The following is a 27,314-nucleotide window of genomic DNA, read 5'->3' as shown; positions in this document are numbered from 1 at the left end:
AGATCATGACTTATGTTGGGGTTTTACGCGTATGATACGCATTATTTTACAAAGAATCCTTAGTCAAAGCGTTTAGTACTATCAGAATGCAAATCATAGTTTGTATCCATTTCATTGAATTTAAGATTGAATTAGATGATCTACCATATCTTTCTTTCCCCACATGAACTGAGAGTAATAACATAATATTGTTGTGCGAACGGTTATTAGAGGCTGACGATATCATAAGAGTCAACCATGGAAAGTGAGTTATGATGCAACTCTTTGTTATCTGTGATTCATATAGATATCATTCCCTAATGCTGCAAACAGTTTAGGACATGGTAAACAATGTACTGTAAATATACTAAAGTTGGTCGACCATAAGGTATTTCCGTTATGGCTAGTGCGGTTAACTGTGATATATTGCCCAGCAATCATTCATGACATGTGAAAAGATAATAAGTTAATAACCATTGTTCATCATTAGTATAACATGCCTATAAAACCCATGTTAAATCATGTGCCCTTTTAATTTGCACACGATCTCGAACAAAGCAAAATCCTACAATAAATTCGCGTAGTACCCACTGACTACAATTCATTGCATCGTATGGGGTGACAATGTATGATTAATGATAAAGAGGGCTAGGCCTATACTAGTGATCGATATTCAAAGACAGCATTCTTTTCTACAAAAAACAGGTATGCATGGTTGATTATTTAGTGGACAGAGCACTGGGAACCTAATCGGCTGTCAATGCTAAATAAGATCACTTGTATCGACGATTACTTTTAGGAAAGCTACGTCATCTTTCACATAACCATGTCTTGGACTGTCAAGTTGAGAAAATGGCATAAATAAAGGACAGCCACTAGCAATGTTCATGTCTTGTGTTGGTCGTTTAAATGAAGATGATGTTGGATCTGGTCGGAAAGCGTCTATCACGTGTTCTCTATCATTTTGATCAACCCACATCAAAGTGACCTTTTGACGGAATGGCCACCTCAAGAGGGCGTCAAAGGGTCCCTTCATTATTGTGAAAAATACAGACACATGATTACCCTTACCCATTCCATCTCCATTCAGATAAATTCGGGCGCACATTTTGTAACCATGGCGACTTGTGTAAAAACAGGGAGAATATAGTGACAAAGTTTTGCCGGATATAGCATCATGCCGTTTCCTTTCAAAATCTGAAATTTTCCACAAAAGTACGCCATCGTAAGACGCCATTTCTAGTGACTGTATCCTCAGATCCTGCTCTGCAAGAGCTACATCTTTCACGGCAATAATTTTATCCTGCGCTTTAACCTTACGTTCTAAACCTTCTATTAGCTCCCTATCCTTAACTCTCTCATACTTTATTTGTTGAATTACTTCTGTCTTGCGTTCTATTTCATTATTTAAAACAGCCGCAACCCCCTCCGTAGTGGTTATCTTAGTCTTCAGAACTGTTTGCTCGTGATTTAAACTCTCAAGTGACTTTGAATACTCGTCCAGGGTTAATTTTAAATTGCCCTCCGACATACCATTTCTTAAAGTAACTCCCCCGTCCATTTCTTCCATGATCTGATTCACCATCCCTTCCAACTTTCCTGTTCCAGATCCAAGGTTTTCGATCCTTGTCTGTTGTTCAGCGACAGTTTGTTTCAACTGTTGGATTACACCATCATTTTCTGTCATGTTTCTTACAATCGCTAAGTAAGGTGTTATGGAATTCAGCAGCATAAGTATGTGTTCTCCGATGAACTTTTTCCCATGGTCCTTCACTTTGTCCTTCTCGATCTTAGAGAGAAGAAAAATACCCCAAGGTTAAGTTTTCAGGTCATCTTTAGTCTCTAACAAAATACGGTCTTGCGACATTCAATGTCTAAACATTTACATACTTGTTTTATTTTTAAATTGGAGGACGGTAGAGAGAATTGGTAGAGAATTGTTGGAACTTTAAAATATCTAGAAGTGCAGTTACTTAGTAGGTATATTGCGCTTTGAAACTAGAATTTATCTATGCCAGGAACAAGTTTGTATATAAGCATAGATCTAATATCGTTTTTGCAAAGTTTAGGCATAAAAATTGATGTACGTGTACGTAATTATGGGAGGTGAAAGATTTGGCGTTGAAATTTCTTGCTTTTATTGTCATGAATCAATTTTGAAAAAATGACTCAATTGAATCCAAGAAAGCTCGTTAGCTTCGTCCAAAACGACGCACCAACAAAACTCCTACGACACGTCACTGATCATAAAGTAGGAAATTTAGATACACAAACTGAGAAGAAGAGTTGCAGTTAATCAAACCTAACGTAAGTTATGCCTTACCAGTTCGTTACAGCCAACATCCCTAAAGTTGCACGGCACTGGTTTCTTGGGACAGTCTCCAGTTTCAATATCAAGATGACTTGTCATCTGTTGGATAAAAGAGGGGTATTTAGTAAATGAACATGAAAGTATCTTGCAGAGTTTAGAAATTGACATAAATACTTCTCGATCCCACAAGCCAACGCTATCAGACCTAGTAACACTTTGCGAAAAAAAAATATACGTACTGACTTGATATATTGTCATCTTGAAAGTCTTAAGCTGCAAATACATCAGTTTATAATGAATTTGCCTTTCTAACTCAAGTTGTGACCAACTTCTTCAATGCTACAGTTATTGTTTTTGTGTTCATGGTAAAGCTTTATTGGCCTCGTTGGCCAGAGGCCAACAAGCGAATGCCATCATGTGTGTGTCTGTCTGTCCGTCTGTCTGTCCGTCCGTCCGTCGATCCGCTCATCCATCTGTAGACCAAATTTGTGGATCTCATAACTTAAAAAATACCGTTCAGGACAGTGTGCTCACATTCGTTGAATTGGTCCATTCGAAAAATATTGAAACCAGGGAAATCAAGAATGACAAAAACAAATAAGGTCTCCAACTTAGGTACTGGAGGTCATCTTTAGGAACATGCATATCAACTTCTATAGCAATGGGACAAGCAGATCCTAAATACATAAGCAAATGTCAACAACAAAAAATAGACAGAGAAGGTTTGATAAAAAGAAAAGATGGGAGTGGGTAAAAAATGTACAAGGGATCTGGTAAAAAGTAATGCTACCTCATCAATCTTCTAGACCCTACCCCCTCCTGAATATAAAATGTTCCATCCCTTGGTATTACATAACGCCAGATTACAGGAAATGTATTTACAACCTTGGGAAGTTTTTAATTAATGCAATGAGTGTTATCATTCTAATGTAAACAGCACTTAAGTTAGTTACAGATAGTGAAATGCCTTCCACTGTCCGCGGTGATTACAACATCTGGAATTTTCCTGGATCCAAATTTCTCATCAGTTCTTGTATGTCTTACATAGAAAAGTTGCAAAAATTGGTCCACAATGAAAAATTCACCTAAGTTTTGTTTTCAGGATCAAATTTTCCTACAAATTGATACCAAATATGACAAAATTATGTTCACAGCCTTCGAAATTGTCTCACAACATATCCTGGGTTGGTGTAGGTCATTTAAGGTCACAAACTGAGAAGATTACCTAAAATAAATTTGGGTGTTTCCTAACACTTTGAGCAGAAAATGTATCAAATAACATCCCTCAGGACTTTATACCAGGAAATGTATTCACAAACTTGCAAGCTATCAAACAAGTAATTTTGAGAACAAGTTTTCTTGACCAAAAATGACAATATTGTCTTAAAAATACAAATTTGTATATTTCAGAACAATTTCCACATATCTAACTATTGTCATCTCTGTACGTCTGTGTACCAAATATAAAAGCTGTCTGTCAAGAAGAAAATACTGTTTAAGATTTTTGACCAAAAATGACAAAATTGCTCCAAAATAGTAACTTTCCCGATATTGTCATAATTTTAACAAATTAGAAGAGTAACACCCTTTCAAAGATCCAACCCAAATTTGAGAGCGATTGGGCTGGCGGTTTCAGAGAAGAAGAATTTTTACTGAAAATGAGAAAAATCACCAAAAAATTCAGTAAAAATACAAAATTAAGGATATCTTCACAATATTCATAAAACTGTATAAGGTTTACCTAAGGTACTTGTACACAAATTTTCAAAGCAATCAAAACAGCGGTTCTCAAGATATTAATTCTTGACCATTTTCACATTTTGTAAGCTCATTTGCATAATTTTGGCAATGCAGACTTCATTTGAACAAAATCCCATCTACAGCCCAGGATGCATCCACACACCCAATACCAAGCTGAAATGTGCAGCGGTTTGCGTGTTTTTGATGTTGACGGACATACTGTACATACATACATACATACATACATACATACATACATACATACATACATACATACATACATACATACATACATACATACATACATACATACATACATACATACATACATACATACATACATACATACATATATATATATATTATCAAATAGGGCAAATGCAATTACACGGTTACAAGGGTATCGAAATCTCTGCCGACCTGAGAACCGTTTTTCACAAAATGGATTGTCATTGATTGGTTGTTGAATATTGTTAATCAAACACTGATAATGCAAAAAATGTAATAATAATATGAGTGTTCAATGCTATTTTTCAACAATTTACCAAGCGAAACATCTTCCAGATTGCACCATTATAAATATAAATTTCTCTCAATCTTCGATGCGAGAGGGGGAACCCTCCTATAATGCTCTCCGCCTTTAGGGTGTGAGTTTTACTTAGTAAAAGACTAAGTAAAAAAACTCTCAGATTGCACCATTGTGCACCTTTGCACACATCAATTCTCAACATTTTACAGTCATGCAAGATAGGGAACATCGCCTCCGACGCTTCCCCGACAGTCTCTCGTATGCCCCCCCCCCCCTCCGTTTTCGGATGAAAATGCACTTTGACGAGGCGGTTTTTAGAATTAATAAAGCAGTATGTTTAAAGTAGTAGAAGACAGTGACAATAAACCGTACTTTTATTTTGAATTTGAAAAGTACTCTGTACGTGAATTAATGTGGGCCAAGTGCATATGGGTTATAAAGCGTCAGTCTTGATAGAGAGAGACACTGACTCAAATATTACCTCTCCGTCATTTTACTAATGATAAAAAAAATATTCCATTCAAAATATCACACTCTGGCGATGGCAAATTCTTCCTGTGTATCAGTCAAAATGAGTGAACCCCCTGCCCATAAATATGATGACTCCCTTTAATCCTTTCACCCCCAGTTCCCTGTATACAGGTCCAACTTTACCATAGAAAACAATGGATTTGGGACAAACCATGGCGGTGAAAGGGTTAAGTCAACAAGATAACACAAATTTCATGATACCCCCACCCACTTGAGTAAAGTTGCATTCATAAACACCTCTGGAGGGGGGGGGGCGATATAATAAAAAAAGTTCCCATATTGTATTGTTTCACATGACCCCCTAACAAACACACATTGCGTTCAATCTCCCTTCTGACTTGCCATAATTTTGAACCCCCCCTCAAAGGGACTGATCAGAAATTACTGTCGGTCACCATTTTTGCGCAACTATTAGAAGTCAAAGTGTGTCCAATATAGTGCTTTGTCATGAAAAAAATATCCAATATAAAACTACCAATATCTGTGCATGTAGACGTTTGATAATTGACATAATGTACTTGATTGGAATACAATGGTTATCCCCCAGGTTATCGTTCGCCCCAGTTAAATCGATGAATTCGTTGCTTCGCTTCGATAAAGTTTGTATGTGCGATGTGTGATAGTGAGCATGCGTGCGTGAGTGCTTCACGAATTCTACAACGTGTGGAGCGTGAACCACTATTTTTGGGAGTGGATATTTAGCCGAGCGGTTCTCTCTGTGGCCTCTCCGCTACGCGACTGATGCCGTATGTTGTGGGTTCGAACCCAATTGAAAACTAGCTGTATTTACAACTCGTATGTGTACAAAAAGTTGATTTTGGAATTTTACCAAAAATTTTCATCCACTATACATAGGGGACTATGACAATATGCTGGTGCATATATATACGTTAGATAATTCAGATTTACAGACAAACGGCTTCAGATAGCGAATCAGAACATTTTTAAACACTGAAACTGCTTTTTGATAGGATGGATACTATGAAAATCAAGTGACCCCAACCTCTGTGCTGTTTGAAAAATACATGACCCCACCCCTTTGCAGTTTACAAATTTAAAGTTACCCCTCCTGGTTTTTGCCGGCCCACCCCTGGCCGTAATAACTGAACGCTCCCTAATATTATGGAGCCTTCTGCATGTGTAAAAGAGGTATTTCAAAATTTTGTTTTACATGTAAGTTATATGACAATGTTTACAGAGCTATTGACAATGTTTGGTCACAGTTCTAGCAATTTGTTTTATTTTCATAAAGGTGACAAAATTTGTGAATGTAATTAACATTTTAAGTGGTGTGGATGTAATTTAGTAAAGTTTCGATTGGATTCGAACTTACAACGTAAGGCTCCCTCCCGCCTAGCAATGTCATCACAGCCGAAACTGCCAGACTAAATCCCTATTATGTTGGTTTCATCAGCAGAAGTGGTCTATTAATGATTGTATTACAATATTAGGACTATATCCACACTATCAGTTGTAATCATGCAGCCTATTCGAAACTGTAAATCTTACTGTCATGTGATAATGACGGCATAATATTATTAGTATAAGATCTCAGAAATAGTGAACAAAATTGACACATTTTGAAAATCTGACTGTTGTCAGGCTTCAGTAAGTACAGGCCATTCCGGACGGTTTCAAATCAATCTAAGCACTGTATGTTATTAATTCATGACGTTTTGCCATCGAAAATGCAATTTGCATTTCTGTTTACTTGATGATTTTCATGAAATAAATGTATTCCGAAATGAAATAAATGTATTCTGTTTTATTCATTGATATTCATGAAATATATATATATATTTCTGTTTAGGCTGCGTTCACAAATAACGATAAGGGAGGCCGGAGGAATTCAGGGGGATTCAAACATTTTGGGGGTAGTAGAGGGGGGACTTGAAAATTTTGCTCTACCTGTAGGGGGGGGGGGCTTGAAAATTTTTGGTTCCCTTTTGTGTTTTACATTTTCCAAGTCCAAGTTTTTGTTGGTAATTTAATGAAAAATGAATATCATTTTTGATGTCATCAAAAAGTTGTAATGTTAGTAATGATTTGACAGAATCTAGAACCATTTGTCACATTTCATGACTTTTATCTCGAAAAAATCTAAACATGTGTGATTTGTCGGAAAAACAAAAAAACTTGAGCCTAGTAACAGGACAGAAGCTGCAACTGTTAATGATTTCTGCAATATTCCTATGCAATATAACAACTACTGTAGTTTCTTGCTATCTCCCTACAGCATGCTTAAACACACAATATTTAGCTTGTTGACAAAGCCTGTATATATAAATATGTATTTGGTGATAATTTAATTGGAGTGCAGACTGACAGTCAGTTGGCAGTGATACAAATGCATGGTACAAATACATAGGCTGCAATAGCAAGCTGAATACTGGACAATTCACATGCTGTAAGGAGTAGAACAAGAACACAGTTGTAAAACTGAACAAAATATTGTCAAAATTATCAAAGTTAATACAGCTACTGCCTACGGATAGTGCCACTATCATAATTATAACACCTTTATTGCCACAAATGTGATGTAAATCCTATATTTACAAGCAAGCAATAAAAATATTATTATTATTATTATTATTATTATTATTATTATTATTATTATTATTATTAATGCTCTGCTTCTGTAGTTTCACTGTTACTGCATACCTGAATAGTGACAGAGATATAGCTCTGACTCTGATGTACATGGTAGTTGAAGAAAGAGTTTGTGTCAAATAACGCTAATGACAGTGAAACATACTTGTCACACAAGATCAGATCAGAGAGCAACACATGGAAGAACACATGAACATTTTTGAACTCTGGCATATGAGAATATCAAATATTAAAGAAAAAAGATGGGGTCAACACGCTTGATTTCCTAAATTTTCACATTCTTGTCATAAAATGATAAAGAAGTAAAACTTTGAACAGTAAAAACTAAGTGAAAAAATATGTGACCAAATCGAATTATTAATTTTTAACCAAATTTGCAATTATTACACCCAAAATTTCAGAGATTAAAATGTTTATTTGATGACATATTTTAACCTTCCAGTATTGTCAATTTTGAGTAGCATCTAATTCATATTTGTCTTGTAGTTTTGGAACAAATTTTTGGTTAGTCACTGCGCTAAGTTTTTTACAATATGGCAATTAGCCAGAATTCACAATTTGGCTACTCTCTCATGATTGACATTTTGTGTGCTCTTCAGCAGGAGCAATTGACCTGGCCAGAGTTGGATTAACTCAAGTCGGCTTTTAGACCAAAAAATCTAAAAAAAAATCACCGATGTATTTGAAGAAATTGCCTTTGGAATATGACTGTACAAAGTGCTAGTACAGGTAATGTTGAACACCTGTGAGCAGAACGGCGCAATACATGTTTATTTTTTCTGCGCTCACACCCTTTACAAATATGCGGGCCTTTGATAGTTGGGGGGACTTGAAAAATTTTGACCATATAGAGGGGGGACATTTGAAATTTTTTCAGGGTAATTAGGGGGGATCTGAAAAAAATAATATTTCAATCGCGATTCCTCCAGCCCCCCCCCCCCCATCGTTATTTGTGAACGCAGCCTTAGTTGATAAATTTCATAAAACAAAAGTCTCCGTCATTTGCTTATGTCCTTGAAATAGAATAAACTATATTCGGCCAAACCAATATGTCCTCCTGTACTATAAAAATATGTTCTCCATCCAAACTCTAATCTAAATGAGAAACAATAAAACCAGTTTGAAAGCTTTTCTGAGATACAGTTGACATACCTGTTCTAGGTGGGCCATAATATGTTTGTGATGTCCAAACACGTTTTTGGAATCATGTGCAAAGAAATCAAATTGATCATGTTTTGCTTTGTTTGTCATGAGTTACAACTGCATGAGATGCATGTATATCGCACAGGGGCCATTGAAGTCTGAGTCTGATGTCCTTAAAGAATGTAATCAGCCTTTCCTACCTTCTCACCGGAAACATCTTCTCTGCAATATTGACAGGTAATCGGGCGCTTCGGACATCGGCTCTGATGAACCTTGGAATTAAGAATAATGTTTGAATTAAAACATTGTTTGAAATCAGAAAAGATTACCAGGACACTTAAAGATATACAGGTCTACAGATGATAAAGTCATTTGTACTATCACTTTGCAAACGTTTTCCTCTCTATGCCTTTAGTTTCTCCTTTAACCTACCATCCTTTATTTTACTCCCCATCCTCTATGTATCCTTCAAAAATAATCTCCACGAGTCAAACTTAAATTGAAATCACCAACAAGAAAAACCGCGAGCAGGATGGTGCCCTACCTTCAGTTCTTTGTATGTCACTTCTTCGCTGCAGAACTGACACTTTATTCTTCTAAATAGACATTCATTGTCCAGGTGCTCGGCTAGGTTTTCTCGACGCAATGAAATACCACATTCTGAGTGAATGCATCCAATGATGGCAAATAAACAGCTGGATTGATGTTCCTATAGCAATGAAAAGTTCGAATGTTTTTGCTAAGTTAATATGCAAAGTTACTTGGAAATGTTGCGAATAAATTTATCCACGAAGGTTTGGGTAACGGGACTAAGTTAATATACAAAGTTATGAGGAAAAGTTACAAACGTATTAAATTTATCCACAAGGGATTTCATGCGGGGAAAATCTTACCGTGTCATATTCCTTGTACAAGCCGTTCCACGTACAGCCTTCATTTTGACAATGTACTTTACAACTGTTGAGTTCTCGAAGTATAGCTCTATCCCTGTTTGACTGAAATAAATTGGAAGAAAAAGAAAACACTGGAGAATACCCGAGTACAGAGACATGAAGTTTGATATCATCATTTATGGTTTGTGCTCTTCAAGGCCTGACATCTAGATATAATCTTTGCTAATTTGATCATGGCACCTTATTTAATCTAAAAACAAGACGTTGCAGGAGCCATTCTGTCGTTTCATAAAATACTTCATCCGACTAGTCGACCAGAATGTCGACTTATATTTCGATTTCTATTTGAAAGCTAACTGTGCGTTTACTTCACGCCATCCATTCATCATTGTTGTGTCGTATAGAACCGATCATTCAAACAGTTACTTCGAAATATTTTTCAGTCCCACATGTGTACGACATTCAATGATATGAATGATGATTTTAATTTCTGTTAATTCTGTTGAGTTATTTTATACGGTATATGCGAGTGTGTAAATGTTCAGATTACACATAGATGAATGCGAATGTGTACCTAAAATTTCGTCGTCATTTCCCCTTGTATCATAATGTGATGCTAAATTGTCCATTCCGAAATATGATACTACAGATTAACATAATGTGCGACATATGTCCTCGGCGAAGAGTTTGTGAATAAATTTGTTAAAAAGGACATGAAATTAAATGTTACATCAGATTTTTACCTCTTGAATACTCAGTATCGTCTCTTTGTTATCTTCTTGGTTACAAGCTTCACATGTGACACGGTCACTACTGTTAGAAATGAACCAGAATAATTGCTATCAATATATGATAATGATTGTGGAAATTCTGTATTCGTTACGTTAATTGCATTTGGTGTATGACATGCACGTGTGCACAATTTACGCAGCTTGAGGCATTAATAATTAGGTTATAAATAGCAAAGAAAAGAAACGTTAATACTCTATGAAAACATTTACAAACGTGAAACTAAGATTAGATGTGCCGGGTACATTGAAAGATAAAACATTATAAATACTACTCTCTCTCTCTCCTCTCTCTCTCTCTCTCTCTCTCTCTCTCTCTCTCTCATACACAAACTCAAGCATAAGCTTAATATTCTGCCTTTCCTTTTATGGTAAAGACAGACGCAAATTAACATGCATTGGATATTCACGGTACTTTACTCATATATATAAGAATCCTCTAATGCAGCAACATATATTTTGCGCAAGGGATGGGATCACAGGTTAAAGAATGTGAAGATACATGATCCTTCCAAAGCTACATTAATCATAATCAAGGATATGTGTCATAAATAAAGCAGGTACGAATCCGCTGCATGTGTTGTAATGTCAACTGGAAAAATCACGTGCAGTAGTATGTGTAGAGACTGTAAAAATCAGATGGGTTTTCCAAATTATCTTTAAATTTGGTAAAGTTTGAGAGTAAAATAATCCAGTGATGATCACAAATTACTGGGTTATTACATTATGAAAACGGAACAATCAATAATAATATTCCCAGCAAAATGGTATGCAGTGTCTTACCGTTCCTATGATTTAAATTTACAAAAAAACCAAGTATTTTCGAGCATCAAGTTCACCATAGTATGTATGGATAACACATAAAAGGTGGAAGATTCTTGTGCTTTCCACAGAGCAACAACAGCTACTTATGATTAACATGATTAAGAAGGGTTATTCTTTGATTGACATTGCGTCATTCCAAGCCTGGCCAAGGTCATATTTGAGCTACTGTGCTCAAAAGACAAGCGGCGTAATATAGCGTACGATGTCAATGTGCAGCATTGAATAAGCTCTTATCCAATTGGGTAGCTGAATCTTACCAATATAAGGCCAAAGTAATTAAATTCTTTGTTTTGCGTCCCAACCCGCTTAGGTTTTTAAGGTTTTCATAAAAAACACACACAGTGTATTTGAATAGGAAATTTTAGGACATGGCCGCTTAGCTTTCCTGAACTAAAATTTTGTTTCAATTTTTTTATTTGCTGCAATTAAATTACATTGTGTTAATTTTCTTGTGTGTGTTTTTCAGCCGCTTAGACGCGTACCTTTTCCCATTTAGAGTGGACGCAAAACAAAGAATTTACTTACTTTGGCCTAATGAAAACAATACAAATAGACTCCCTAAGTCGCTATGAATAGTGACAATGGATATATCAGAGAAACAGCTTATTCAACGCTGCACATCAGCAGATATCTTACCTTTCGATGTATTCTTCTAAACACCTGTGGCAATACCTGTGGCCACAGTGCGTTTGAATTGGATCCCTCAAGACTTTAGAACATGGGGTACAGAGGAACTTCGACTGTAGCCCTTGACTAAAGATTGATTTTGAATAGCCAGACATTCAACCGTTCCGCTGTAAAACGACCAATGTTTCTTTCAGTTAATATCAAGGACATAGTCATTTGGTACATTTGGCGACATTGCTACCTTCACATCCTTCACATACCACAATCGGGTATCAATTCTAGCTAGCTCGCATGATTTCATATTTGAATTAATTTGGATATACGAGGCAGGCTTAGCTTATCGCTTGAATCGCCATGGTTTGACGGACTCCTGTATAAACGCAGTTCGAGAGGATCGACACTGTCTACTGTCGGTGTAACGACGATTTTGTTGTGAAATGTATATTGAATTTTCTCGAGTTCTTACCCAGCCGTTGTCAATCAGTCTCGAATGCTTCAGATTGACGCCTCGACAGTGATATTCGAACAAGGCAGCACCGTGGATAAAATATGTTTCTAACTCCGTGCAACGCATATTGTTATATATGAGCACTCGACAGCTACAGAGTACGTCAGCATGGCCTCAATGACGCGTAACGTAAACATGAATTCTTTGAACTGTTTGCTTGTCGACATGGTACCAGCTATTCATGGAATAAGTGTGTACATAGGGCAGATGCGATACCTCCATGGTGTGTACAGTTTGGAAAATACAATTCAATCAGCTTAACGCATGAAGCCAAGTTACAGCCGACCAGCTCGCTACGATCTTTTGACTGCGGTTATATGTGGCGTTCGCGACCAGAATAGTGTGTCTCTAAGTTTAACTGTGTGGGCATGCTCAGTTCACGTGTAAACAATGCTGGCACAGAGAAATGCTTAGGGATGGCCCATTTGGTTTCGGGGGGAGGAGGAAATGAGTATAGCGACCATTTTTTACCCACCTGGCAGCAAATTTGTTTTCCAAAGGTTGCTTCAAAGCACTTTTTCATAGAAAATTATGTACTCATTTATCACAATCTTGTAAAATCGAGCCGTTTTAACATTTAAATGATATCTTCACACATGCACATCACTGAACATATAGGCCCTATCCAACTTATGCAACCTTTCCAATGTTACTGCCTATGTTAAGCACGTGACTTCTAAGAAATTCAGAAGACTCTGAATGGTCTGTGCACTGCTGCAAACCGCTGCCTTCTCTTGAGCTTTCCTTCAACTCTTCTTATTATGAAGTTTAAAAATTATAGTAAAATTATCAGTATTATACATTTTTGACAATTTTTATCATTTCAGTCAACATTTTATTCTGAGACACCTCTGTTTTAATTGGAAAACGAGCTTAAAGACAGTATCTAACAGGTAGACATCAGTGGACTGTAAGAAAAGTATTTCACAGAGATATACATGCTTTGTTCATTTTTTCCTGAAGTAGTTAAACATTTTCAGTATATACATTTGTAAAATTGTGTGAGTATAACACAGTTAATTGTTCATTTATTCGTTGATACTTTTTTACAAAAGATTTATTTAACTACTGTATTTTATTGTTTATCTTAATCCTATCAGGAAGATTGAAAATCTTATCCTTTACATTTCCAGTCATTGTTTAAAGTACACCACCAAGGCAATGTCAACAAATGCGACTGAAGACTTGCTTTAAAGCAATTACACACCTAATGAATATTACAAATCATACATATTTACTGTGATATGAATGGCAGATTAATATTCTTTTCTTCATCATGAAATCTCTGATCAGATGCCATACAGCATGACATTGACATTCACCGGTTGTTTTGTTTTCTAGAACAATTTGAGACAAAATTTAAACTTTAATAGACATATATCTATTAATAAAGTGTTACCGCTTTATAATGAGATTTATTTGTTTATTGATTTCAATCTCTTTTGTAGACTTGACAAACATTCTCAGGTTTATTCTAACACTGGCAGCATTGCATTTATAACACAGTGCAGTCGGGTAGTGCAGCAGCAGAATACAAGTACACATTCATGTTCGGTCACTCTGTATGCACGGTCACTCCGCACAGAGTGACCGTGATTCATGCTACTGAGAAGAGGTTTCTGCTTCTATAGATACCCATTCAAAAATGCCGCCGTAGGCGGCAGCTCCAAATTAAAGACAATATAATTCTGTTTCCAAAGATTCTTGTTCAAATATGCCAGCGTAGGCGGCAGCTCCGGAGACCACTGAATGCTGGTCTACTACCCAAGGGTGCAATCACAGCAGTTTTTGTATAAGAAGCCTTCCTAGAAGCAATTTTTTGCCAACTGCAGAGACAATTTTTCCCAGCCTTTGGCCGGCAACAATTTTTTTTCGAAAATCCTCCAGCCGCCCCCCTTAAATCAAATGGACCACCCCTTATGTACAGGTCATCGCTGCGTACATCATCTTTTACGGCGTATGCTGAGTGAGTTTGCACACGGTACATCGACAACGTCATTAAATAGCAACGTTTAGGGGAATCCCCACAGTTCAACTGTACTCACGCGAGGTAATTCGACCAGTAATGAATGCAACGTCATATATTGTTTGATGTGAAACACAAAAATGAGTGTCAAAGTCGATAGTTCCTGGACAAGATAGAGACAAAAACGTGATATACTCGAGCTGATCTGAACAGCGATTAGAGAATTAATCCCCTAACAATTATTGGTACTATCGCGTGTTAGCATCCGGGGTTAGCATGAAGTCGTTGTTGGTATTGACGTCATCGCCTTTAGCAGTAACGTGACGTATGATTTAAATGTTTCCGCCGAACGGGTAATTTATTTAGGAAGTTTCGTATATGCAGAATCAAGCTAAATTGAACGTTGCGTAATTAGTTTTTGCCGTATTTGTACATTTGTATCGTAAGAGAGCTCTTAAAGGCATAGTTCAGGCGTCAGATTGTCTTGCCAGGAGAAATTTACTTACGGTTACAATTTTAATGAAAAATAAAAGGCTATGACACCTTCATTATTCTCTTACAGACTCGAACAAACTCGATCCCTTGGATCGATCGATTCCCCTACCTTTAAGTAGATTTTCCACCCTAGAGAGATCTCAAAGCAAAAAATTAATCGATTGATTTCAACACCCGCTCATGTATTTTTGGGTTTCGCTCGTTTGGTTTTAGTCGAGTCATCACATTCAAAATACTATTATCAGTGGAAATAATTAAAATATGTTGCAGCACGGCTACACCTACCAATTTGTCAAGCAAATATACCGTTGAAACATTTTACATTAATTTCTTTTTCAATCAAATTATAACGTTAAATGGTCGACGTAGAAAAAAAAACTAAATGAGCGAAACATAATATACATGAGCGGGTAATTAACTCTTCCAATTTCAATCATTCTTTGTTTGATATTTCGAATCGGTTAAGTCAGTGCTCGGAGCTTCGGATCCTCGCAAACCTCGCTGCAATGATCATTTGCACGGTATCAATTTCGTATTAAGAAAGAGGAAAAGAAAATTATATGTAAATTTATGATGAAAATTAGTTCCTTGTCATTGAGGGCAAGGATTACGTCATTTCAATCATGATTGCAATCACATCGATCTAAATCGATAGCTCATTTGCATAAACAAAGGCAAACTAGACACTAGTTTTCAAATTTGACAACACACCCACTATTATGAGAAATGGTAGATATAAAAACATTTTAAAGCTCAACACAGTTGGGATAAGGTCAATCCCTGTCTTTATATCAGTCTGTTTTCACATATGACTGTGTGTCGTTCACGAAACTCACCGAAATATGGCTTTACAAATCGATTGCGACTATTTATAAGTCACGCCTTTCGGATGTATGTGTATGGTTGCAATTTATTTTTATTTCATGTGATTTTCTTGCTTGCACTTAGTTATTTTAATACCCGCATTATCCTCAAAAGATCTACTGCGAATTACAATTTTCGACCATCCGCTAGTAGAAACACACATTTAAATGAATGAGTCATTCTTCTCATTACTTTTCAAGAAATTGTATCGACCTTTTATTTGGGGCATCATTGCCCCTCTGAGGCGTTAACATGGATTACAGTGATCCCGCACAGAAGAGGTCTCCGAGTGATATCGATCTTTTTATCAAATCAGATCAAAGCAAAATGAGAGAAATGTCCTTCAGATCGTAGGACATGAATTTCATTCATAAGCTTCATTTAACCTGTGCAGTCACAGATGTCAGGCGCATGGTACAGTTTGTCATTTCAGTAACTGCCTCACTTCGGACTGCACTGGCCAATTCCTGGTTTCATCATGGTGGTCTTCGGAAAACACATGGCCCTGAGGTAATATTTTGTTTTGACAGCAAATGTCTAGACAAGCTGATGTTATCAGTTACACAAGACTTATTGTGTCGACTTTTATTAGACCCCCTGACAGTGAAAACATAAGTGCGGACAGGACGTTCAGATCAATCGTTTTGGCAGTCAAAAGCCAATAGCAGTTGTAGTTGCCCAAATTGAAATTACATGTACGTAACCACCAAGGCAAAACCTCGCGGGTGGAGACAAATCATCAGATTTTGACATATACGACAGAAATACATGTAGAAGCTTGTAATTCATTTATTCAGCGGTCAACAATACACGGCAAATAATACCCACACTTGTCTACTTGTATTAAAAAATAATATCAATAAGTTAAAGATATCACTTTGTGCTTGAAATAAAAAAATTATTTGTTTACGTTTATAACGCTCTGTTTATTACAACGATCACTGTACTTTCATATATATATATATATATATATATATATATATATATATATATATATATATATATATATATATATATATATCTTTCAACCCGCTTTTTATGGAAAATTGGAACTGCATATTTTCCGAAATGTTGATTAATATCAAGGCAATTTTATCGCCAAAATATCCCTCAAATACATAATAAAGTACATAAAATAAGAGCGCAAGTCCCCTGAGCTGCAATATGTAAATGTTGTTGCATTGACGTCGACATATACGATAAATTATCGTCGATGAACTATTATACCTCATAGACAGCTCATCATACCCTGCAAGTTTTATATTTAGTTTGGTAATATCAAAGCTTGTAAATTTGTTTTATGAGATAAACACCAAAGATTCAATACTAGTAATTGCTATAAGTGAAATAAAGTCACTGAAAATAAACTTCGCCCTCACACGCTTCGTTGATTGTCAAACCGTTTTTTATATATATCTGACACTACTTTCTGTACGAGATGGCAAACCTTAATGTTTTTGTCATAAGTTACAAGTATTTTGTTTTAACATGAAACGTTGCTATTCGCAAAAACTATATTCTCGCAAAATCAAAACCATTTCAAAAATTATTGTAACAAAAATGTAACACTACACAGTAAGTGAGGCTACCCACAATGCTCCATGATCTGTACACACGGAGATCACTCACTGACTGAAGCAAATTTCTTCTGTACACAGAACAACTCGGTCCATATTTCAAATTCTGGCAACATAGTTCTGATCATCATAATTTTCTGATTTCTCACTGTGAATAATGAGAAGATCAACTCCTTTTCCACGGAGGAGATAGCAATTTTGTAATTTTGTCGACATAGATTTTTGACAGCCATACACAATATTTCAAGGAAACTAAGGGAATAAGTTGCATCTGTGTTGGCAAAAGAAAGGGTATTGATTTTTTTTAGTGTTCGTAACAAAGGAAATTTGCATGTCTGACAGGTGGTATGATGAGACCATCTCAGTTGCTGATAACTTTATCTTGACAAGTGTGCAATTTTTAGCATCTCCAAACATCACCTTCTCATTCAATTTACTCTTGAATTTTAAACATAATCAATAATTTTGGAACATAGTCTTAACAAATAATCCTGAATTTAAATTGTAAGTTAAAAATTGTTAAGAAACTGATAAAATTGAAAAAGCTTTTAGCAAAAAATGTCTGAGTGAACAAATCAAGGGAATTCTTGGAAGCCTCACTTACTGTGCACTATAGACTCTTCACCCTGTATGTACATACAATTATCCATGTCAACTGTATTACTCATATCATCATCGTTGATAGAGTTGACAAAGTAAGAACGAACATTAATCGATATAAATGTGTATTTAAAGAAACATACCATTTTCACAAATGAAATTATCGTCACTTCTCAACAAAGATGGCATTGCAATCGAAGTTGTTAAAAAGATAACTCATAAAATGAGTAAAAAACCTTCGAAAAACTGTAATTGCCTTTACCTTATTTATACCTGAATATAGCAAGTTGTTTATATAACATTGTAAATGACAAGTTTACAAATATAGAACAAACTTCACACGAAATAGTTAAAAATGTTTTCGATAATACAAATATCATGTATGATTGATTAATGGTTATTTTTCCGTCATCCTCAGTGAAGTCATTCATGGTATGGATGCACAAAAAATTCAACCATTTCATAACATAAGAACCATGATACCATTAACATCGTCAGTATTCTTTCTTTTCTGGGGACTGTATTGAAAGATTCTTCAAACACAGACATCGATTGAATGTTAGCACAGAAATACTTAGTGCATGCTGTTACGAAATGCTATGAAAATTAACTTTCTGTCAAATAAACAAAACTATGAATAGCAAACCCGATGAATACACCACCCCGGATTATGAAAACTTAAACAACTTGAATATTTTCAAAACAGACTGTTCGTAGACTCCTAAATGTTTATCTAAAGTACGTCGTTCTGCAGCAACGAATTAAATGATCAAGCAAGTCAGTTTTCGATTTCGGATCGAGAGGTATCGAGTTTAAGTTTGGCATCAACTTTGAAGTGACCCACTTCCATCGAGAGATACATTATCAATGAAGATCTGACGTTGTTTTACATCAGATCACTTGTGTCAACAATCACTTTCAAAAATGCTACGTCATCTCTGACGTATGCATGTCTTGGACTATCAAGTTGTGACAGTGGCATAAACAAGGGACAACCACTGGCAATATTCATGTCTGTGGTTGGTCGTTTGAATGAGGATGATGTTGGATCTGGTCGGAAAGCATCAATCACGTGTTCCCTGTTATTTTGATCTAACCACATCAACGTAACTTTTTGACGGAATGGCCACCTCAAGAGGGCGTCAAAGGGTCCCTTCATTATTGTAAAGAATACAGACACGTGATTACCCTTACCCATCCCATCCCCATTCAGATAAATTCGGGCACACATTTTGTAACCATGGCGACTGGTATAGAAACAGGGAGAATATATCGACACAGTTTTGCCGGATATAGCATCATGTCGTTTCCTTTCAAAATCAGAAATTTTCCACAAAAGTACGCCATCGTAAGAAGCCATTTCTAAGGCCTGTATTCTCAGATCCTGCTCTGCAAGAGCTACATCTTTCAGAGCAATGATTCTATCCTGCGATCTGATTTTACGCTCTAAAGACTCGATAAATTCTTTGTCCCTGATTCTTTCGCGTTTCAAAGTCTGCATCAAGTCCCTATCGTTTTCAACTTGATTATTCAGCACTGCGACAACACCGTCAAAAGTATTAGCCTTAGTGTGAAGTACAGTTTGTTTGTCTTTTAATTCTTTAACTGAACTACCCAATTTGTCAAGCGTCATTTTAATCTGGGATACCGATAAAGCATTATCGAATTTGGACTGACCACTCTTTCCATCCAATACTTGTGTCACTTTAGTTTCCAGCGTCTTGGTATCAGATGCCAATGATTCGATCTGTTGCTGTTGCTCATCGACTGTTCTTTTCAATCTTTCAACTCGGCTGTCATCATTCATGGTTGGAACTCGTGCCAATAAGGGAGTAATTGCGTAGAGGACCATCAGTATGTGTTTTCCAATGAAATTTGAGTTATGATCCTGAACCCTGTCTTCTTCAACCTAAGAGACACAAGGAGGAACAAACTGTCTCTTTTAAATATATACTTTAAAGTGGCTAAAGAGTTATCCTATCATGACAACAAAGATGTTTTAATGTGGTAGAACACTTTTTTTGACCGTCGTCTGGATATATAGGTACAGATTGTCACACAACATTTATATCATCACATACCTTGCTATGTTAATTTATTTTGAAACAGACAAAACATTTTATGTGAAGTCATTTCCTTTTTAACGAACTAGCATAATTCTCACGATAGGTTTGTGTGCTTTGTCTTTTTGTCATTTTCCCCCTTCAAATTTTTTATCACAATAATTCTTAATACAAGTTGTTGATTTTGACACAACAGCCTACGACAATATCCGTTTACAGTTACACAAACCTCATTCACTTACCATCTCGTCACAGCCGACAGCTTTGAAATGACAAGGAATCGGTTTTTTCTGACAGTCTCCATTTTCAAAGTCAAGATGCATTGCCATCTATAGGTTGAAAACAATAGAAATAGATACGAAATGACTCATTTTTGCCGTTTTCGTCAGTTTTATGATACATCGAAATTCTACATAACTAAGGAAAACTACAACGTATACGATTTGCAGGTATCCTGAGTCAGATCAAAAGTGAGTCACTATCTTTTTACCAATTGCAACAAAGGTGTAGAGGTGTTGCTTTGCCGATTTCCACTCCATCACAAGAGAACTGAATTTTCCTTCCCCTATTCATTACTCCCCCTTTAGTCTGTGTAACGCACGATATTTATACACACGAATATATATTTTCTATACATTTTCTATATAGCAGGCTGAAGTGATCAACTCCACTTCCCTCGTTCTGGCCATACGATATTTAGTATGCTTACCTCTTCCCGGAGAATGTTCTTTATTCCGCAATACTGGCAGGTTATTGGACACTTTGGACACTGTTCCTGGTGTCTCTTTAGGACATAAACAATGTTGCCATCAGTTAATGCTTAATATTAAACCAGTTCTTTAAAAAATACAACACAGTTATCATTCGATAGCAACTTTTTACAAGTTACTGTTCCCCGCTATCGTGTCCACTAGTTCACTTAGTCCGTACTGTCTATTAGCCTTTCTGAGTCTCTATACCCTCTTGTCTTTCATCTTCTTTCAGGCTCCCACTCAAGTACTACAGTAAGTGAGGCTACCCACAATTCCCCTTGATTTGTTCACTCAGACATTTTTTGCTAAAAGCTTTTTCAATTTTATCAGTTTCTTAACAATTTTTAACTTACAATTTAAATTCAGGATTATTTGTTAAGACTATGTTCCAAAATTATTGATTATGTTTAAAATTCAAGAGTAAATTGAATGAGAAGGTGATGTTTGGAGATGCTAAAAATTGCACACTTGTCAAGATAAAGTTATCAGCAACTGAGATGGTCTCATCATACCACCTGTCAGACATGCAAATTTCCTTTGTTACGAACATTAAAAAAATCAATACCCTTTCTTTTGCCAACACAGATGCAACTTATTCCCTTAGTTTCCTTGAAAATATTGTGTATGGCTGTCAAAAATCTATGTCGACAAAATTACAAAATTGCTATCTCCTCCGTGGAAAAGGGGTTGATCTTCTCATTATTCACAGTGAGAAATCAGAAAATTATGATGATCAGAACTATGTTGCCAGAATTTTGAAATATGGACCGAGTTGTTCTGTGTACAGAAGAAATTTGCTTCAGTTCAGTGAGTGATCTCCGTGTGTACAGATCATGGAGCATTGTGGGTAGCCTCACTTACTGTGCGTGTGTACAGATTATGGAGCATTGTTGGTAGCCTCACTTACTGTGAAGTAGTCTACATCGTTTTTGGGAGACATAATTCAAGCTGACGAGGAAGAGCGCCCTCAAGTCACGTACGTCCAACTTAATTTAAACTGGGCACAACAAGAGGTGAAAGTCCGTTCTTACCTTTGATTCTTCATACGTAAATTCACAATTGCAGAATCGGCACGTTACTGGTCTAAAGATGCACTTTCTCTCCAAGTGTTCGGTAAGATCCATCCTTCGCATTTGAGCGCGGCATCTTTCATGAATACATCTGACAGTAGCAAATGGACACTGTGATTCGTGTTCCTGCAACGAAAAATTGACCAATATCTCAATGAAAATAATCAACATCCGGAATCCACTGAGATAGTAAGCGGTTTGAAATTTAAAGACTTAAACTTCTGCTCCAACTTTCCGTAAGGAAACTTTAACCCATTCCTTTTCGAAATCAAAAATAGCAATCGGGGATCACCCCACAAAATATCGTACTGGAGAAACGAATTACCCAAAATTAATCGACAACTGAGATTCAAAATGGATGTCCGTGCATCTCCTTAGTGGAAAGTAAGCTTAGATTTTCGATTTCCATAAAAATAGCCTGGTGAAAACTCTATTTACTCCATGAGCTTCAAAATGAACCCCAACAAATTGTAGACCAAAAACGTATTGTAATGTTTGTGAGACCGACGTGCATTTTACATTAATGGTGAAACCTTTCACAATATCTTTTGACACATAAAACAAATCTATACGAGGTAAACGTCCTTACCCCAGCATATTTCTTATAGAGTCCCTTCCATTCACACCCGTCATTTGGACAGCGTACATCACGTCCGTTAAGTTCTCTCAGTATTGCTCGATCACTGTTCGACTGTAGGAATAAATTAAATAAAAAGAACGTACCGTTATCTGCAGGTAAGAAGAACTCTCTCTCTCTGTCTGTCTCTCTCTCTCTCTCTCTCTCTCTCTCTCTCTCTCTCTCTCTCTCTCTCTCTCTCTCTCTCTCTCTCTCTCTCTTACAATATCATATCATTCATCATATCGATATCATTCAAAATTGCTGTATAAAGTTAGCTTTGAAATATCGTTCGATTTAAAACGATACTCACATCTTCAATGCTCAATATTGATTCGCAGTTATCTTCAGTTTTACACGCCTTACACTTGATGATGCCATTTCTGAGAAGACAGCGAAATAAAATAGAAGACAAACTTAAAATTTTGTCAGCATATAAAGTTTGTGCAATATGCCAAAACAAGTGTTTTGGTTCTGAGACAGTTTTCATGGTCAGTTTTCAAAGAAATCTGTCATTGGGTACATATTCTAAAATTGGCTTTACGTGTGCGATGTGTAATAGATGGAAGTCTGTTCTTTGTTTGCATACAAAAAATCATGCGACGCTGTAGTCATGCACTTCGTTTCTCTTACGGTTAAGTCGGTCAAAGACATAGTGTTCCTTTATTTACATGCGCATACGATAGTTATTTTCTCTTTCTCTCTAATTTTGCTGTACATGGGACCTCATGTTACTCTGTGCTAACATTAGTGGTGAAAGAGTTATACGACTCATATTTATCAACGCAATATCAAAGAACGTGTTTGGAAATGCCCTCTACGACAAGTTGTTGAAATTAATTGCGCCATAGCAGTTTTACTTTATGTCGCAGTTATCATTCCCTGCAGTGTTTTGGTTGAGAGATGCTGCCTCTCAGCAATTTCTGTAGCTATAACTGCAGCAATGCGGTCACGAACGTTTAATCGTCTCCTGTGATTTTCATAGCCATGCACACGATGTGTTATGTGTCCCGTGTTCCGTACACCGTACATGACATAGCCATTATAGCGAGAAGCATACGCGTTCGGACTGGATTACCAAAGCTGTTGAGGGTACAACAGTGCAGATACAGTCCATTGCGAACTAGCAGCTGTAAGAGTCTAATCACAGCCAGACTTGGTCTTTTAAAGTCTTGTGTCTTACAGAAAAAATACTATTACCCCTCTGCATAGAGAAAATACACAATGCAAAAACGAGATAATGAATCTTCTTCAAGTAAACTTACGTCATCAAGTATGCCTTCAAAGAAGGAGCGATGGAGGTTGGACAACTTTGAAGATTTAGCTTATAGGACAAGAATTGGTAGGGTTTTTCTATCATGGTCAGTGACGGCATTTTGCTAGACGTTCAATACGTAATTGGACTAACACATGAAAGAGGCTACTTTTTTGGTTTTCTATGAGTGACTTCATAATCTCCAAGACTGACATACGTTGAAATAATGCCATTCTTCATATTCTTTCGGCTGGCCAACGGCCAACGCCTGTGAATTCTAAACGCATTCGACAGTGGTTCTTGTATAATTTCATAATGCCATTTTCTTTCATAGGTTGTTAAGAGTTGACACAGCTGTTTGAGTGGGTAAAGACACCGATATTCTTGGATCAGACAAGGCAAAGAATAAAAACTCTTCAGTAGCTACTCTGTCTTTACAGCACATTGCACACTGTCATTTTGCCTGTCTCTCAACTAATACGCATTACAGTTTATACTTGACTTGCGCAGTATCTATTATGAAACGTCGTAAACATGTTTACTAGGTCTCGCATATACTCTGGGGATGCCCCGATTTCGAGAGATATCGATTACATCGTAAATAACAAAGGCCAGTCTTATTTATCCGGTCAAAACAAACACATCCTTGCGTCATTAATGGAAACAACAACATCTGCAATAATGAGTAAAAAACAAAAACAAGGTCTGCAATTGCGCAACTTCTGTACGCAAGGAGAATCTATCACATCAACAAATATTCCGGGATAGATCTTTTGACATCAATTTAATTGTTACGTACTGTCTCTAAAAGACCATAATGAGAAAGAAGTTACATCGGCATCTACTCGAGTGTTCGTATGAACATTAAGATATTTTTCGAAGTACGTTGACTGGCCTAATGGCTGACATTAGTCTTTCCATTCTCTACCATTCACAAACTAATATTCGATCGTACGGTTCAGTTCGTATTCTTATCGGACACCGATGGAACACATTGCAAACACAAAGATGCATGGCTTGATGCGATCATTTATTGGTAGACTATAAACTGAAGAGTTACGGTGCAATGTCTCTTACGATAAAAATCTATACGAGTGGCAGCAATTTATATTAAATTATGACCCAAGAATATCATGAGACTGAACAAATACTGTTAGGACGCAGAACTCAAGATTATTTATTTATTTATCTATTTATTTATGTACACTTTTAAAGAGAGGCCGAATTACTGTTACCGTAATTTTCATCGGTGCTCATAAATACATCAAGAAAAGATTAAACGCCAGGAAGCCCAGCAAATGAATATCTTGCATGTACCCGACAGATATGACGGTCCGTGTGCTTTGAGGTTTACCTTGAACAAGTTTGATTGAACTTGTAATTAGAAAACGAGATTTAAAAATTATGCTTGTCTAGTTATACTTGTTTTGATCTGATCGGTAACCGAGTTACCGGTCCCAACAAGGTTCACGTGCATTAAATCGATTGATTTATCACCCACAATAAAACGTGTACAGGAAGCTTTACCCTGTGAAATCTGCAAACAATACTACTAGTAATTACCCCCTACCCTCCGCATTAAATTTTGGTGCAAAACTTGGCTATTTATGATATGAACGATAGCAATACGTATTATCAGATCGGGCAAATGCAAAATACACAATTACAGTACAAGGCTTTCGAAAGTGTACATGTACGAAAGTGACAAAAACGTGTAATTTCTCTGCGTCCTAGCTATCCGGAACTTTTGGAACTTACCCACGCAAGAGTTGTCTCACCTTTTTCTCAACCTGTCCTGGCATGTTTATGGTATGTCAGCTTGGAAGATCTTCATCTACAATGTCGTCGAGCCGAACCAGGGCACCTCGCGTATCCTGTCTGCTTTTCTAGAAGGAAATGCAAAGAACAGATTCACTATTGTGGGAACTTTCACAAACATAATATGACACACGTAACTGTGATGTGTTCGGGCTTTTAAATCCTGGCACAATATCCTATTTAGAAGTTACTTTGCTTTCTATTTGAAGAATAGATTATAGATGCGGATACTATTCACTCTTCTTCGAGCTAACATTGAGACATAAAATGGAAATGCATGCATGTGCCTTGGTTAAATGATTTTACGCCTGGTAATCTGCGAGAGATGAGGGTACTCGCCCGTATGCAGGAGGGTCCGAGCCCAGTGACTGCCGAAGCCGCGCTGTGCGCTTCAGCGATACCAAATTTCAGTCAAAATTAAATCAAAACGTACTTGACGACGTTTTTGTCTTTACGTTTTTATCAGTACAACTGCCAACCATGTGACTGTGTTCTGGAACAGAACACGGAACACGGAGAGCGAATAGCAATCGGTCGCAAATTAGTCATGAAAAGAAGCGGTATAGGCAGATTGGTAATATATTGCAGAAGTCTTACCTTCGAACAGTGTATTCCAGGCATTTTCGACAAAACCTATGTCCGCAGCTGGTTTGAACGGGATTCTTCAACACTTCGGAGCAGTGAATGCAGAGAAATTTCGTCTCAGGGTGTTGAAGGAAGATCTTTTTAGAATATCCACTGGTAGACATATCATGCAGATGCACAAACTGCGAAAAATGGACGAAAAGGGGTCAAGCATATGCATAATATAAATAAATGAAAATGCAATAACGGAAAACACCAGTAGAGTTGTATTGACTGGCATACAATCTATAATTAAAGTTCATCATCGAAGCCCGCAGAACAACAGTCCTACACCTTATGACTTTCAGTACATGGCTAAAAAAACTCAAGGTGTAGTCAGTTCATAATGTTTGCACTTTCTTAAGTGGTTACAAGCATAGCAGAGTTATCACGTATCACGATAAACGTAAGTATTTGACCTTGCTTGGTGAATGTACCTGTACCTTGGTGAATGTACATGTACCTCGCTATAATACTTGCCACTTGTCTCGTTTCGCCATGGGCGAAGGCTCCATTTCGTTCGCGACTTCACATGCCGTCCAGGGGACACAGCCTTAGCGTCAGGAAAACTCTGACTAAGGCCTGCAAGACTGCAGGAAATGTATCTGTCACGGTCGTTATTGCATGCAAAACACGACGCCAAGCGAATTACTGTTCTGACAACTGCATAAAGATATTCGGCCATAGCATTTCCAAGTTAAATGTACTTACTGTTGCTCAAATAATGTGTCAGTCGCGTAAGGATTTTTGAAATTTCTTCTTCTGCTATGCAGACAAGCTCATGCAGGGTTGCAATCCTGTGATAGATCTGGCATAATAAGATAGTACGTGTGAACTAGCTTGCGTGTACTGTGGCGGGTCATTGACGTGATATTGCGACATCTCTGCATTGTCCAGTGGCCTAGCTGTAAACAGCCGTGACGTGCGGGGACTTTGCCCATACAAATCAAGTATGCACAAGTTAAAACCAGAACAAACCACTGAGCGGACAGTGTCACTGTAAATCGTATCACCTGTTGATGTTTTGAAAAATTCGATACCTGCAAGAGGTATTTCGCAAAATGTTCTTTCCCTTCTATCTTTCTGCTCAAAAGCTGCAACAAAATTTGACATTGATCGTCAAAAGTTCA

The 27,314-nt window shown here is 36.9% G+C and overlaps 2 protein-coding genes across 3 annotated transcripts; both read right to left on the bottom strand.

The window, feature by feature from the left end:
- Positions 1–631: 631 nt before the first annotated feature.
- Positions 632–12,798, bottom strand: LOC139152810 (TNF receptor-associated factor 2-like). Its single transcript, XM_070726153.1, has 8 exons — positions 12,443–12,798; positions 11,986–12,143; positions 10,480–10,549; positions 9,737–9,838; positions 9,388–9,552; positions 9,044–9,115; positions 2,303–2,389; positions 632–1,768 (listed from the first exon to the last, which is right to left on the bottom strand). The coding sequence occupies exons 2-8, from the start codon at positions 12,129–12,131 to the stop codon at positions 743–745; spliced, it is 1,668 nt and encodes a 555-aa protein (XP_070582254.1). The 5' UTR covers positions 12,132–12,143; positions 12,443–12,798; the 3' UTR covers positions 632–742.
- A 3,776-nt stretch (positions 12,799–16,574) lies between these two features.
- On the bottom strand, positions 16,575–27,078 carry LOC139152806 (TNF receptor-associated factor 2-like). 2 transcript variants are annotated; one of them, XM_070726143.1, is made up of 8 exons: positions 26,896–27,078; positions 26,158–26,327; positions 22,801–22,870; positions 22,461–22,562; positions 21,833–21,997; positions 20,759–20,833; positions 20,292–20,378; positions 16,575–19,895 (listed from the first exon to the last, which is right to left on the bottom strand). In XM_070726143.1, exons 2-8 carry the CDS (start codon positions 26,307–26,309, stop codon positions 18,873–18,875), a joined length of 1,674 nt encoding a protein of 557 aa, XP_070582244.1. In that variant the 5' UTR covers positions 26,310–26,327; positions 26,896–27,078; the 3' UTR covers positions 16,575–18,872. The 2 variants fall into 2 exon arrangements, with proteins under 2 accessions (XP_070582244.1, XP_070582243.1); XM_070726142.1 differs by lacking the exon at positions 26,896–27,078 and adding an exon at positions 26,648–26,885.
- Positions 27,079–27,314: the final 236 nt, after the last annotated feature.

The sequence above is a fragment of the Ptychodera flava genome, chromosome 16 (assembly GCF_041260155.1).
Source record: "Ptychodera flava strain L36383 chromosome 16, AS_Pfla_20210202, whole genome shotgun sequence".
Lineage (NCBI taxonomy): Eukaryota > Metazoa > Hemichordata > Enteropneusta > Ptychoderidae > Ptychodera > Ptychodera flava.
The sequence above is the reverse complement of the archived record's forward strand: the minus strand, read 5'-3'. Positions and strand labels throughout refer to the sequence as shown.

Bases quoted from the DNA above. Each gene is read 5' to 3' on its own strand.
- LOC139152810 (XM_070726153.1), bottom strand. From the start codon at position 12,131: ATGTCTGGCTATTCAAAATCAATCTTTAGTCAAGGGCTACAGTCGAAG. The intron at 9,553-9,736 runs GTAAGATTTTCC...TCATTGCTATAG, and splicing joins TGTACAAGGAATATGACACG to GAACATCAATCCAGCTGTTT. The intron at 1,769-2,302 runs GTAAGGCATAAC...CTTCTCTCTAAG, and splicing joins ATGTTGGCTGTAACGAACTG to ATCGAGAAGGACAAAGTGAA.
- LOC139152806 (XM_070726142.1), bottom strand. From the start codon at position 26,869: ATGGCCGAATATCTTTATGCAGTTGTCAGAACAGTAATTCGCTTGGCG. The intron at 26,328-26,647 runs GTACATGTACAT...CATTTTTCGCAG, and splicing joins GTGGCAAGTATTATAGCGAG to TTTGTGCATCTGCATGATAT. The intron at 21,998-22,460 runs GTAAGGACGTTT...TTTTCGTTGCAG, and splicing joins TCTATAAGAAATATGCTGGG to GAACACGAATCACAGTGTCC.